The 12,952-nt window shown below is 41.9% G+C and overlaps 1 protein-coding gene across 9 annotated transcripts in view; it reads left to right on the forward strand.

Moving 5' to 3' along the window:
• CCSER1 (coiled-coil serine rich protein 1) overlaps nt 1-12,952 on the forward strand; it is a 1,062,049-nt gene that overhangs the window by 275,234 nt on the left and 773,863 nt on the right. For all 9 annotated transcript variants that reach the window (XM_073340691.1, XM_073340694.1, XM_073340695.1 and 6 more), the window contains exon 5: nt 10,460-10,580. In XM_073340691.1, the coding sequence (XP_073196792.1) occupies nt 10,460-10,580 (121 nt within the window). The remainder of the gene's footprint in view (nt 1-10,459; nt 10,581-12,952) is intronic.

A 12,952-nucleotide genomic window follows, 5' to 3' on the forward strand; every position in this document is an offset into this window, starting at 1 on the left:
TATCTTTACCAGCTTAGGTCAAAACTTCCCCAAGGTACAAAATATTACACCCGTTATCCTTGGACTGGCCGCTACCACCACCAAACTAATACTGGTTACTGGGGAAGAGCTGTTTGGACGCGTCCTTCCCCCCAAAATACTTCCCAAAACCTTGCACCCCACTTCCTGGACAAGGTTTGGTAAAAAGCCTCACCAATTTGCCTAGGTGACTACAGACCCAGACCCTTGGATCTGAGAACAATGAAAAAGCATTCAGTGTTTTACAAGAAGACTTTTAATAAAAAAATAGAAGTAAATAGAAATAAAGAAATCCCCCCTGTAAAATCAGGATGGTAGATATCTTACAGGGTAATTAGATTCAAAAACATAGAGAACCCCTCTAGGCAAAACCTTAAGTTACAAAAAAGATACACAGACAGAAATAGTTATTCTATTCAGCACAATTCTTTTCTCAGCCATTTAAAGAAATCATAATCTAACACATACCTAGCTAGATTACTTACTAAAAGTTCTAAGACTCCATTCCTGTTCTGTCCCTGGCCAAGACGACTACAGACAGACACAGACCCTTTGTTTCTCTCCCTCCTCCCAGCTTTTGAAAGTATCTTGTCTCCTCATTGGTCATTTTGGTCAGGTGCCAGCGAGGTTACCTTTAGCTTCTTAACCCTTTACAGGTGAGAGGAGCTTTCCCCTGGCCAGGAGGGATTTCAAAGGGGTTTACCCTTCCCTTTATATTTATGACACCCACATTTCAGACCAACCTTCCACAGGGTAGGTGTAATCAAAGTAAATGTGAAGGGTAGTGTGATGAAGGGTTACCATTTTTCAGGTTCCCAAAAAGAGGACACTACTGGGAGGGTGAGGGGGAATGGTGGGGGCAGACAGTTAAAGGGTGCTGGAGGGATTTTTTGATGGGTGTTGGGGGGATGTATGTATATTTCAAGGGGTACCTGGGGGTGCTGAGGAGTACCCATGGCCTCACTCTCAAGGTGGGGGACAGTGTCACTCTCTGTTATGGTGGCAGGCCCAGGACGCAGAGCCAGCTGTCCGTCAGCTCTTCCCTGCCTCGCCCCCTTCTCAGGGCTGGGAGCTTGGGCCTGAGTCGGCAGGATCTGGCAGCTGTGGCTGCTGGAAAGGGACCAGTTGGGACACGGAGCCAGCTCCTTTCTGAGCTGCAATGTCTGCTCTGCAAAAATCCCAGATATTACCTCTTATTTGAAAAATTCACCTGGAGAGAGGGTGGAGGATCAAAAAAAGAGAAAATATCTGGGAAAACCCGGACATATGGTAGCCCTAGCGTGATGTCTCTGCGTCTTGTTCTCATGCTATTCAGCATTTATTAGGTTTGCAGGTTTCTTTTACTGGTAACTGTATAGAGAATTTTGGCCAGGCAAGCATATATTGCCCCCACAGAGACTATAAAAGAGGGGAATTTAATAAGAGGCAAAGAGATGGGGGCAAAGCTTTATGTGGAAGGAAAGTGGTGAACATCACAGAAAGTATACATATATAAATGGACTGATCACTTTAGTGAGTAGCAAAAATCTCTCATTTTCAGTGGTATTTGTTAAGCTCTGAACATCAATTTGAGTTGCTGTGTTGAATAATCAGTGGTTAGCAGCCTGGGGTATTTCAGCTCTTACCTATCTTTAATTATATATATATTTAATAGGCTCAAATATTAAGGCCATTTCCTGAGTCTTATCATGATTAGGGGAAAAAAATTAGGGAAGAGGCTGTATTATCAATACTTGTATTGTGGTGGACTCCGAGGGGGTCACAGTCTGGGATTGTTGGGGTCCCATTGTGCTAGCCAGTGTAATTACAAACACTCTTTGCTGCATTCTGTAATAAACAGGCACATAGGATTTTCCAGGCTGGATTCAAACACTGTTCCCTATACTTCCGTGGCCTGTCTTCGGCAGTGGCCCATGCATGATGTTTCAGGGGAAAGTTTCAATCAATATAGTACGCTTAGCCTGTTGTGTGGATACTGCGGTTGAAGGATTCTTTCCTGACCTCTTGGCAATCAGTATGTGTCCCAAATTATGATACTTGATTATTCATAGCTTAGCATGCATCATGTGCAATGCTTTTAATTATCCAGCTCTTTTAAATCCTGCACCTCTTATTTGGCTCTGATCCCCTGCACAACATCTCCTAGTTCAGCTACACATTGTTTGAAAATTTTCCTTTATGTCTTCTAAATATGTAGTACTTGCTATTAGTTTCATCAAAAGACCTCCTGGTTTCTTGTATCAAGAGAGCATATTTTTTTGTTGAGCAATGCTAACCTCATTCTGCCTCTTTTCTAATATTAAAAACTGTTTATAGTGAATCTAGTATTTGTCAACGGTAGACCTTTTTTTATCCTCAGACTAGTTAGATCATATTTGGCAGCATAAGCTTGCCTAGTACTGTCCCACAGATATGGTTTAGTGTTTCCTTGGAGGATCCATCTCTGGCAGTGAGAGTGTGTTTCACTCTCTATGACCAGTTAATGATGATTCAATTATCCCAGCTATGATGCTGATTAGTACCCTTTGTGGTGGTTTTTGTTTTGGTGGATACATTTCTACTGAGAGCTGGACTGAGGCCACTAACTCCTTTCACACAGGTTATTGAACAGCTGTCAGATGTTAATGACTCCTGGCCATTTGCATGATTAAATAGGGGAATTAAAAGTTCTGTATTAATAAAGTTAATCACCTGAATTAAGAGAAACTTGAGACATTAGTAATTCTCATTGTTCTTGAGAAGAAAAGACAATATATTCCTCTGGTAATACATTATCTTCTGGGTGTACATAAACCAACAAGGATTGACCTGAGCCAAGCATAACTAGTAGTAAATATCTGAGCTACTTGTTAAACATCAAGGGCAAGGTCTACACATAAAATGCTTCAGTGAAGTGGCGTAGTTAATCTACCTCTGTGAAAGGTGATAGCTATGCCAACGGAAGTCTTCCTGTCAACATAGCACTGTCTACATCAGGGGCTAGGTTGCTATCACAATGACCTTTGGGGTGGGGTGTGTGGATTTTTTCATGTAGTTATACTGCTGTAAAATTATAGTGGTGACATGGCCCACGATTTGAAAGGAAATTTCAGGTGTTACAACAAAACTTCATTACTTCATTACAGCACAAGTTGAAGAACGTTAGAAGAGATGTACAGTACATGAAATGACTGTATTTTCCTGTTTCACTAACCTGTAGCCATATATTCATATAACTACACAAATATTTCTCAGGGGATATGTGTATACTGCAATTAAAATCCTGTGGCTGGCCCATGCCAGCTGAACTGGACTTATGGGAATCGGGCTAAGGGGCTGCATAATTGCTAGTGTAGACATTTGAGCTTGGGCTGGAGCACAGGCTCTAAGACCCTGCGAGGTCTGAGGGTCCCAGAGTTCGGGCTGCAGCCCGAGTTGCAACATCTACATCATAGTTAAGCAGCCCCTTCACCTGACCCCTTTAGCCCAAGTCAGCTGGTATGGGCCAGTCGCAGGAGTCTAATTGCAGTGTAGACATACCCTAAATGACCATAAATAGTATCCACGCTCTTCTCATTATTTTCTTAATTTTGCAGTCATTATGAGTTTGTTTACAAGAGCTGTCCTTGTACTATGAAAAAAAGGAGACAACATTTTCAGAAAGTAGTGTCTCATTTGTATGTGACTTACAAGATATTTTGCTGGAAGTTTTTCAATTTCTAATGCATTTCTGTGGTAGTAAATATTACTGTTGCTGACAGCAAAAAGAATTGTTATGTAGAGTATAAAATTAGTTGCTTATATACTTTAACTCTGATTTCGTGCTCGGTTGTTGTAATGAATGGGTTTCAAGGACACACAAATCCTGGAGGTTTGCAAAAGCACATGTGCTAATGAGACATCTAGTGCCAACCCAACCACAAAGTTTGCATGTCCTTCACATATTTTGTTACCACTTTCCTGGCATTTAGCAGGCAATTAAAAGAGGAATTATCTTTTCTATCCTACAAATTGAGCAAAACTGGATCTCAGATTTCATACTAAATATTTCCGTTTAGAGGGCCAGGGCCAGCTCTTGTGAAGCAAGTTAGTGATTAGTATAGTAACACAAAACATGTGGTATTGAAAGAAATCACCACATTTGGCAGAAGTAGTGCTACTCTGTATATTTCTCCCAATGGGATAGAGTCTGATACCAATATATGTTGAGTAGAACCTTACTTCTCAGTTTGTGGAGCTAGGTGCTACTCAATGTGAGTAAGAAAATCAGAATCAGGCCCGACATTTGTACTGTTTGCATGAGGTATACTCGTAGTTAGGCAATGAGCCAAAACTATGCATGAGCTTGGAAATTCAGATGCTACATTTCAGTGTTGTTTTTCAACCGTGTAAGTTTCTGAATTTATTACTGCCTTGCTGCTTTGTTGATAATAAGTGAAGTGAAATATATTAAATCTAATCATCTACTTTTGACGATGGGTACGTTTCTTATTCATGGATGGAAGGAAGCCCCATCTTGTTACGCAATGTGGTGTGGTACAAATGGGAATCAGTATTTGAACTGAAAATAAGTAAGTATTTTGCAAATTTTCTCTATACCAAATCCAACAAGAACAATATTAACATAACCAGGAAAAAAGTATCATTAGTAAGGGCTAGTGAACCATAACACACAGAGGGGAATAAACATTAAAGCACATACACATAAATAATTTGATAGAACTGTTTTCCAGCTTAAAAAATAGCATATCCTAAATCTACACCATCAAATGCAGTAATACATGCAGAAACAAAACTCAGTATGACAATAGAATGAAATAAAGCAATCGCTTAAACAAATAATTTAATAATAGCGTGAGAGGGCCATTTATGCTTTGGTGTTCTGGCTAAATTTCAACTCAGGTAATTGTATTTTGTTTACCTAAATTTTCCCTGCAGTTTCAGTTGGAAATGGCTTAACTTGTGTAACATCCCAGTGTGCTGCAGAGATTTTGTTTCATCCCAGAAGGGGCTATAGCTAGCTGGCAGCTAAATCCCTATATGTATACAAACCCCTGGAGGTTTGTAAGTGTTTTGGGATCCTTCAGGATAAAAGATACTATATAAAATTATGACACCGATGATTATTTATTAATAAAGTGCATGCCAGCAGTACACATAAGAAAAAAAAAACCTTTGTTAGAGGAAAACAAGTGGAAAATGTGAAAGCAAAATGTCCTCCTTAAAAAGTACATAATCTTTTGCCATTAGTCTTATATGAAAGCTGATAGCCTGCAGCAGGGGCGGCGAGTTGTATGGGCCCATGGCGCCCAGGCTCCAGGAATATGCAGGGCTGGGGGCCCTGCTCCACCAATGTTTGGAGCTGGGTCTCTCCCCCGGCCCTGCCTGGAGCGGCCCCTGGACCTGCCTCCCCTTCCTGCCCTCCCCCCCCACCCCCGCACGCCTCACCCGGGTCCAGGAGCATCCCTCCCTCCAAGTCCCAGAGCGTCCCTGCCTGAATGAAAGTGGCGCAGCTCTCCCTTGCATGCCGGCACCAGCTGCTGCTGCTGCCTAAGGCTACAGCACAAGAGCAGAGCCGGCGGCAGGCTGAGGCAGTTGGCTGCTGCTGCTGAACCTCAGGAGGGGGAGAGGAAGGAGGAACACATATGCTTGGCAGCCCTCCCCTCCCCCTGTACCCACCAGGAGGAGATGCTGAGGGGGGGCTTCCTTTTGCCAGGAGATAACTGGACTGGACGTCACTCATCTGACCAGCTACTGGGGCTTCGGTGAGTGTTTGACCCTGTGATCTGCTCGCCTGCCCTGCCCTGCCCTGCCCTGCCATCACTCCTGCCCAACACTGGGCAAGGGGCAGCCCATCCCCCACCACCAGTGAGGCTACGGTGAGGGGCAGCAGGGGAGGAAGGAAGCCACATGTGATGGCAGTTCCCTCCCCATAAGTGCAGCACCCTCCCACCCCCTCGCAGAGCCTGCACCCCCACCCCTTTCCCGCACCCCCACCCCTTTCCCACACCCGCGCTCTGGCCCCCAAACTCCCTCCCAGAGTCTGCACCCCCAGCCCAGAGCCTGCACCCCCTTCTCACACACCCTCTCCTGCCCCCAAACTCCCTCCCAGAGCCTGCACCCCTCACCCCCTCCTTCACCCCCACTCCCTGCCCCAGTCCAGAGACTGCACCCAGCACCCAAACTCCATCCCAGAGCCCAACGTCTCAACCGTCCTACACCCCAATCCCCTGCCCCAGCCCAGGTCCTGTACCTCAAACCTCCTCCCCCGACCCAAACTCCCTCGCAGATCATTAGGCAGGTGGGGGCTCTGGGCCTTCTGGGCACCACCAAAATTTCTTCGAACCTGACCTGCAGTCAGGCATATTCTTATTTCTGTAATGAAATTTATGAACAGATAATAAGAGGAGAGGATATGAATATTGCTTCTTGCCTTGCTGCCACCTTTTCATGACATTTTAGTTAATTACCTTGTGCCATAATGATGTACTGCTGCGTGTGCAGAGATTCAAGATAGCAAGGTAGTGATGTAGTTGCTTTGAGAAGCAATGCCAACGCTGCATCTCTGTGAGAAGCTGGAAGGAGAAGAAACAGTTGATCAAATGTCCCAAACTCAGAATAAATTCTGATCAAGCAAATAAACCTCTGCAGGATTAAGAAGGCTTCACCTTCACCTGTATGTGTAAAGGAGTTATTCTACCACAGTAAACCATTTGCCTACTAAACAAAAGTAGTCAGATTTCAGGAGTTGGTCCACTCATATGAAGTTCTTCTGGAAAAGATTATTTGAATAAGAATACACTAATTGATCAAAATGATCAGGCAGAATATCCTCTGCAGGTTCTTTAGATAGGGATCAGATAGCTCTGGATGTTCACTCTGAAAGTTGCAAGATGACAGTATTAAACTATAGCTGTTTGAAGGGGCACCCAGTCTACTGTTATAAAATAAAAATAAAGGATAGTTGTATGGTCCCGTACTGTCCTATTTTTGCATGTGTATTGGAGAGGGCATTTGGCGATGCACACATGCGCACACACAATATTTGCCTCTTTGTTTATGTGTATATAGCGACAGTTTATTTCCCAGTTATAAAATAAAGTACGTAGAGAAGCATATACTTGTCCAACTTGTCTTTGGAGTCAGCCTTCTTTTGTTGGTCAATATATAGGACAGTGATTAGGTTATAGAAACTAGTTCTGTTTATGTTTCCAGTGGTTTAGACAGACTCAAGAAGGGATACAAATATTTTATTATATATGGATAAAAAATCCTGGAAGATGTCAAGTGTATTCAAAAATAGTTACCTGAATTCCACATATGCATTAATGTACAGCTTCTCTTCCTGTCAACATCTCATAGATTTCTTCCCATGCTTGGGCCATCTGTACTGTTTATCTTAATCACTCAGGAAAGTCAGGAGCCCTCTGCATGCCTGCACCAGTAAATATCCCCCTTATTCCTCTGTGTGATTTACCCACATCTCCAGATCATCTGCATGGGGGAGAGCTGCTATTCCTCTTCCTGCACAGGTGAAAGGGTGGAGCCAAGATTCCGCGCCATGCACTCCTGTCCCGTCCCATCATGTAGCACCCGGCAGAGCTGAGCCTTGGTGGAGGCAATAGTCATCTGTGGCCGGAAAGGGGCTGATGAAGCATACTTCGATCATGAAATAAGGCATCTGAATTGTTATTCTCTGAATCACAGTTCAGTCCCTGTCCTGCTCCTGGGCCAGCACAGTTATTCACTATCTACTGTCCCTTAGTTGGACTGGATTTTGAGGTTACAATCTAGCCACTACAGCTGGCGAAGATTATAAAAGGCAGAGAATGGGAGAACAAGACGTTTTACTCATGACATCACAAAGGGATGGATGCTCATGGGCTGGAGACCCTGGGGATAAGCCAGCCCTGGTTAAAGGATGAGCCACACCTGGGTTGCATCAAGTGATCCGCATGTAAAAAACAATGCAGGAAGTTGCAGTAAAGTGGGGAAGACAAGGAGATTGCAGCTATGGCTGTAGATACTGCAGGGAGCAAGAAGGCTTCTGCAGGTCCTGAATCAGCAGAGAAAAAGCTGAAGAAGCAGGAGAGAGTGGGAGAAGGCTCTTCAGGCAGGGAGGCCTTGGGGAGACCCTGTCTGAGCAGGGAAGAGACTTGTGACAGTCAGCTGGGCCAAAGACTGCTTGAGCTTGTGCTTTGTTAATCGGCAGACAGACAATGAACTGGCCTTAAAGCCTAGAGGATCAGAGGATTCAATAAAGTAGACTCCAAGAGAGAGCTTGTTTGAGCTACGTGTGGACAATCAGTTCTTAAAGGGCTATGAAGAGGGGGAAAACAGAGTTGGAATGCCGTAGAATGACCTTTGGCCACTTGGTGATGCTCAGGTGGAGGCCAGCCCATGTTTAATTGCAAATGTGTTCATTAAAATGAAAAATTTATTCTATTGGGAACACACTCACAATGCCTTATAATTCTTTTTAATATTGACTATTATGTGTTACTCGATTAAATACATGCTGAATTTCACAACAGTCTTGGCTTTTGCATGAGGATATTGTAAAGCAAGAGTGGACAGTTGATGCTGAATAACCATATAGAAAATAATCTGTGGGAGCACCTAGATGATGAGAATGTCAGAACAAAGAGAGAGTCTTTGATAAACAGGTAGCAAAATGTCAGAGAACTTTTCACAGACAATAAAATATTGGCATCTCTCACCAATAGAATCATAAATATATTCTCAGTGGCCTGTTTCCATGCAAATTGGTCATAAGAGTTTTGCTCCATTACTCCTGAGAAGCTCAGCAATGAAGAGAAATTAGGTAGCCCACGAGGATGTACTGGAGGGCCTGATCCAAAACCTGCTGCATTCAATGGAAAGACTTAATGGGTGCTGGATCAAGCCCATATATATCAATTAGTTCTAGGTTCTAAGCCTGCCATAACCCTTTCCTTTAAACTGATGGTTCCCAAACTTGTTCCGCTGCTTGTGCAGGGAAAGCCCCTGGCGGGTTGGGCCAGTTTGTTTACCTGCCGCGTCCGCAGGTTCTGCCGATTGCGGCTCCCAGTGGCCGTGGTTCGCTGCTCCAGGCCAATGGGAGCTGCTGGAAGCGGCAGCCAGTAAGTCACTCAGCGCGCGCCGCTTCCAGCAGCTCCCATTGGCCTGGAGCAGTGAACCGCGGCCACTGGGAGCCGCGATCGGCCGAATCTGCAGATGCGGCAGGTAAACAAACCGGCCCGGCAGGGGCTTTTAGTGATAGTTGTCAGTCATCCTTGATCCATTAATATTTTCTTTTTATAGACAACAATGAAAGTAACTCATTGCTTAAAAAATGGGCCACCTCGTTCTGTGCTTTCTTGCTCATGCATGATATATTTCACAATTATGTAACTATTCTATAAGAAGCTGCTGCACTTTGTACAATACACCAGATTTTACTTCCACCTTTTTTCAGCTCATAAATGTAGACCTTGGCTGTAAAGGAAATCTATATCTTCCTCAATGCGTTGCAGTGTGTGGTGACCGCTTTAGTACTAAATTACCAGTGACTCTCACGTATTAGATCTGATCATTTTTGAAACAATTATAGTTTAGTATGTTAGTAAGAGGCCATTTATTGTACAGACTTCTTTTGTTGGCGGTCATTGGCAAGATCCTCAGATCAGGTAAATTGGCATGCTTCCCATTTTAAATACAGTCTGGGTGGCCTCATCCTGCACTGGAATATTTGAGCAATCCCTATTAAGAAACAATTGACAAACAGCGTGGTCCAGTAGATCAGGCCGAAAACCTGGTCTATTCTGGGCTTTGTAATTGCCTTGCTGTATCATCCTTGGCGAGTCACTTGAGCTCCTTTTTCGCCGTCACCATCTGTTTGTCTCCTGTTAGGACTGTTAGGTCTTCAGGGCAGGGCTGGGTCTATCCTGTTTTACGATACATTCGAAAGTTTCCTGTCACCATCAGGCTCTGGTAGGCACTACCATAATGTAGATAATGAATAAAATTAAAATCCATGGAGGTTACATGCAAATAACTAACCAAACTTTCTCAAATCTCTACCCGCAAAAAAGAGTCGTTTTCTTGTTTGGTGTGAAGTTTTGAAAAGGGGAGGTTTGTATGAGTGTGCTGTTTTATCTAAGTCTTGCTTCTTCCATCACTTTTGACATGACAAATATTAAAAAAATCCAGGGTCAGATTCTGCCACTCTGAAGTTGCGCCTTGCACACAAGTAATCGTACTGAAATATTTAGGGCTTTTGGCAAGAAGAAAATGCTATTTGAATGCATAAAGATGACAAAACCTGGCCTACAGTTATTGTGAAAATGTTATGGCAATCAGAGTTTGATAAATTATTTGTTTTTTTTTCATCATCTTGTGAAAGTCTTGACAAATATATATATATAATTTTAAATTGACATTGAGTGTGCTTTGTAATACTCAAAATATTTTATCTTCACAGTTTGCCGGGAAGATTCATATCAGTCCATAGTCTCCTGTGCTGCCGTAGTCCTTACGCCTATAGAACCACCCGGGGAAGCAAAGAAAAAAGAAGAGCCAAAAATGCCTGAGGTGACCAAACGGTGAGTGAATTGTTAAAATATTCATTTCCATTGCAATTTAAGCAGCAAAACCAAATTGTGCCCTTAGATACGCATGAGCAATTCCTTTCCACTTCACCAAGATTTCTGATTATATAGCTGAGGGCAGAAATTGGCCTGAGGCTGGGTAGGTTTCTTTTGCTTAACAGTAAACACCTTCCTGTGGTTGTGGTAATCAGGTGGTTCTTCATTGTGAGGTAGGCAATGGATATTCATATCCCAGGAAATAGATTTTTAAAGAGTTTTATTATCGTTCTTTATTTCTATATAAATAATTCTTAATACTTGCATAATCTTTCTGTTCAGTAATTGATAGTATAAAGACCATTCATTCCTAAAAGCTTTGCTCTACTTCTATATTTCAGTATTTTTCAGTGACTGTTTTTACTGCTTTGATGTAAGGTATGATGGCAACTTCAGGAGTGTAGTAGTGGGCTTCCAAGTAAATCCTATTAAATTAAACACACTGTAGTTTGATATCTTGCACCACTGCTTTGGATGAGAAACATAACCACAGCATGGGTAGGAGCATTTATCTTGCAATACCAGGCAGGATGGTTGTTCCTTAACAATTGAGTCCTTGGAGAATGGAAAAGACACATTTTTCATGAAAAGAAGAAAATGCTTTGTGCAGTGACTAAGCACTGCAGTTAAAATTGGAGGCTATACATTTTAAAATGCACCAGGTAATTTTAAAGATAATTTAGGATTCTATAATATCAACCATCATTACTCAAGGATAGATCTTTGGGCTGCATTAAAGTCCTTATCTTCAGTTCAGCAGACGGTAAGGAAACTTAATTTTGGATATTTATTATCAGAAATTCTATTTCCACAAAACCTTAGTCTGAACACTAGCAAACTTTGAAAGGTTAAGAAGTTAGAAATCAGATCCTCAACCTAGATTCCAATGTGGTAAGTCAGGATCAAACTTAGAAATATCTTTCTATTTTATCGCAAGGAGTAACAGATCTGACTCACGCCACCAGATCTGAAGTCTGTCCATCCCCATTCCTTCTAACCTACATAGGTAGTTTGAATTCAGATCCAGATCAAGATCTGAGCTCTGTGGCTCAGGCCTGTATCCAACTGTAATATGTATTCCACATCTGAGATAAGTCATTTGTTGTGAATCTATCTATAATTAAATGATTAGCTATATAATAGGCATTACTTTTGCTATTATTACATTCAGTCGAATATTGGAACGTATTTTTATAGAGTGTGTCATAGTATTTTAGCAACATGATTCTGCATCATATCCTTCTGTACCTCTCTGAATACGAAGTATTTGAAGAAGGTTTTAGCACTCAAAGTTTTGGACTGGGATCTAGAGTATTCAGGCTGAAACACTACAGTAATTTGTATTTTCTCTCCACTGAGAGGCAAACCTTTGTTTGTTCTTTGATCTACCTTCTCCCATACAAATTTGATCTGCAGTTTCACCTTTGTAATCTCTTGTGGATTTGGTCTAAGGCAATTTCTATATGTGCTCAAGGAGTGAATGATGCTTCCTGGTTGACTTTTTCTTTCACCTAATTGATATTAGCAAGTCTGTTTTTTTTACCCTTCAAAACACAGTGGCAATATTTTCAAAAACACCCCTGGCAATCATATAAATTTCTCTGGTCTCATGCACACGAAGGTCTCCGTAACAAGCTCTGACCTCTGATATTGTAGAGGTTTGCATACTTCAAAATGTGCACCTCTTGCACTGTGATTGCTGAAACATATTTGAATATATCCACATGAATCAAAAGCAAATACTATCACTTTTTATTAGTATATTTGTACTAATACATCTACCAAACTATACCGGGGGGAAGGAGTGAAACACCTCTCCAGAACTGCTGAGCACATCTTTGATTAAGATTTCAGTAAATTATCTTGAAATTTTCGAAGCACTTTGGAGCCAATTACTTAATTTTATCATTCATTTATTGTGTGATGTTATGATTAACTAACATGTCATGTCATATATAATCATTGTATGTGAAATAGATTTAAGTTGTCGGATTATAGAAGTATGAGACTGATCAGTATTTAGATGTAAGTGTGAATTAGGTATCTAAGTAACTCGGTCTGAATCGCAAAGCCTACAAGCTGAGGCCTGTAAAATGTCATTTTAGCAATACTAGGCCATAGATTTAAGAAATCTTTGACATAAGTGATGAAAGAATGAGCCTATGCCACAAAATTATGAGAAAAGATGTGCCAATGAGTGGTATTGTGAAAAATTAAAGGCAAGATTAATTTTTTATTACAAGATACCCTATAGTGCACTCTGCGGTTAGGCCATGTGTTAGAAAAACGTGACGATCTGTGTAACTGCTAATGAGAATAAAAGGAACCAC

This window comes from Lepidochelys kempii, chromosome 4 (assembly GCF_965140265.1).
Source record: "Lepidochelys kempii isolate rLepKem1 chromosome 4, rLepKem1.hap2, whole genome shotgun sequence".
Lineage (NCBI taxonomy): Eukaryota > Metazoa > Chordata > Testudines > Cheloniidae > Lepidochelys > Lepidochelys kempii.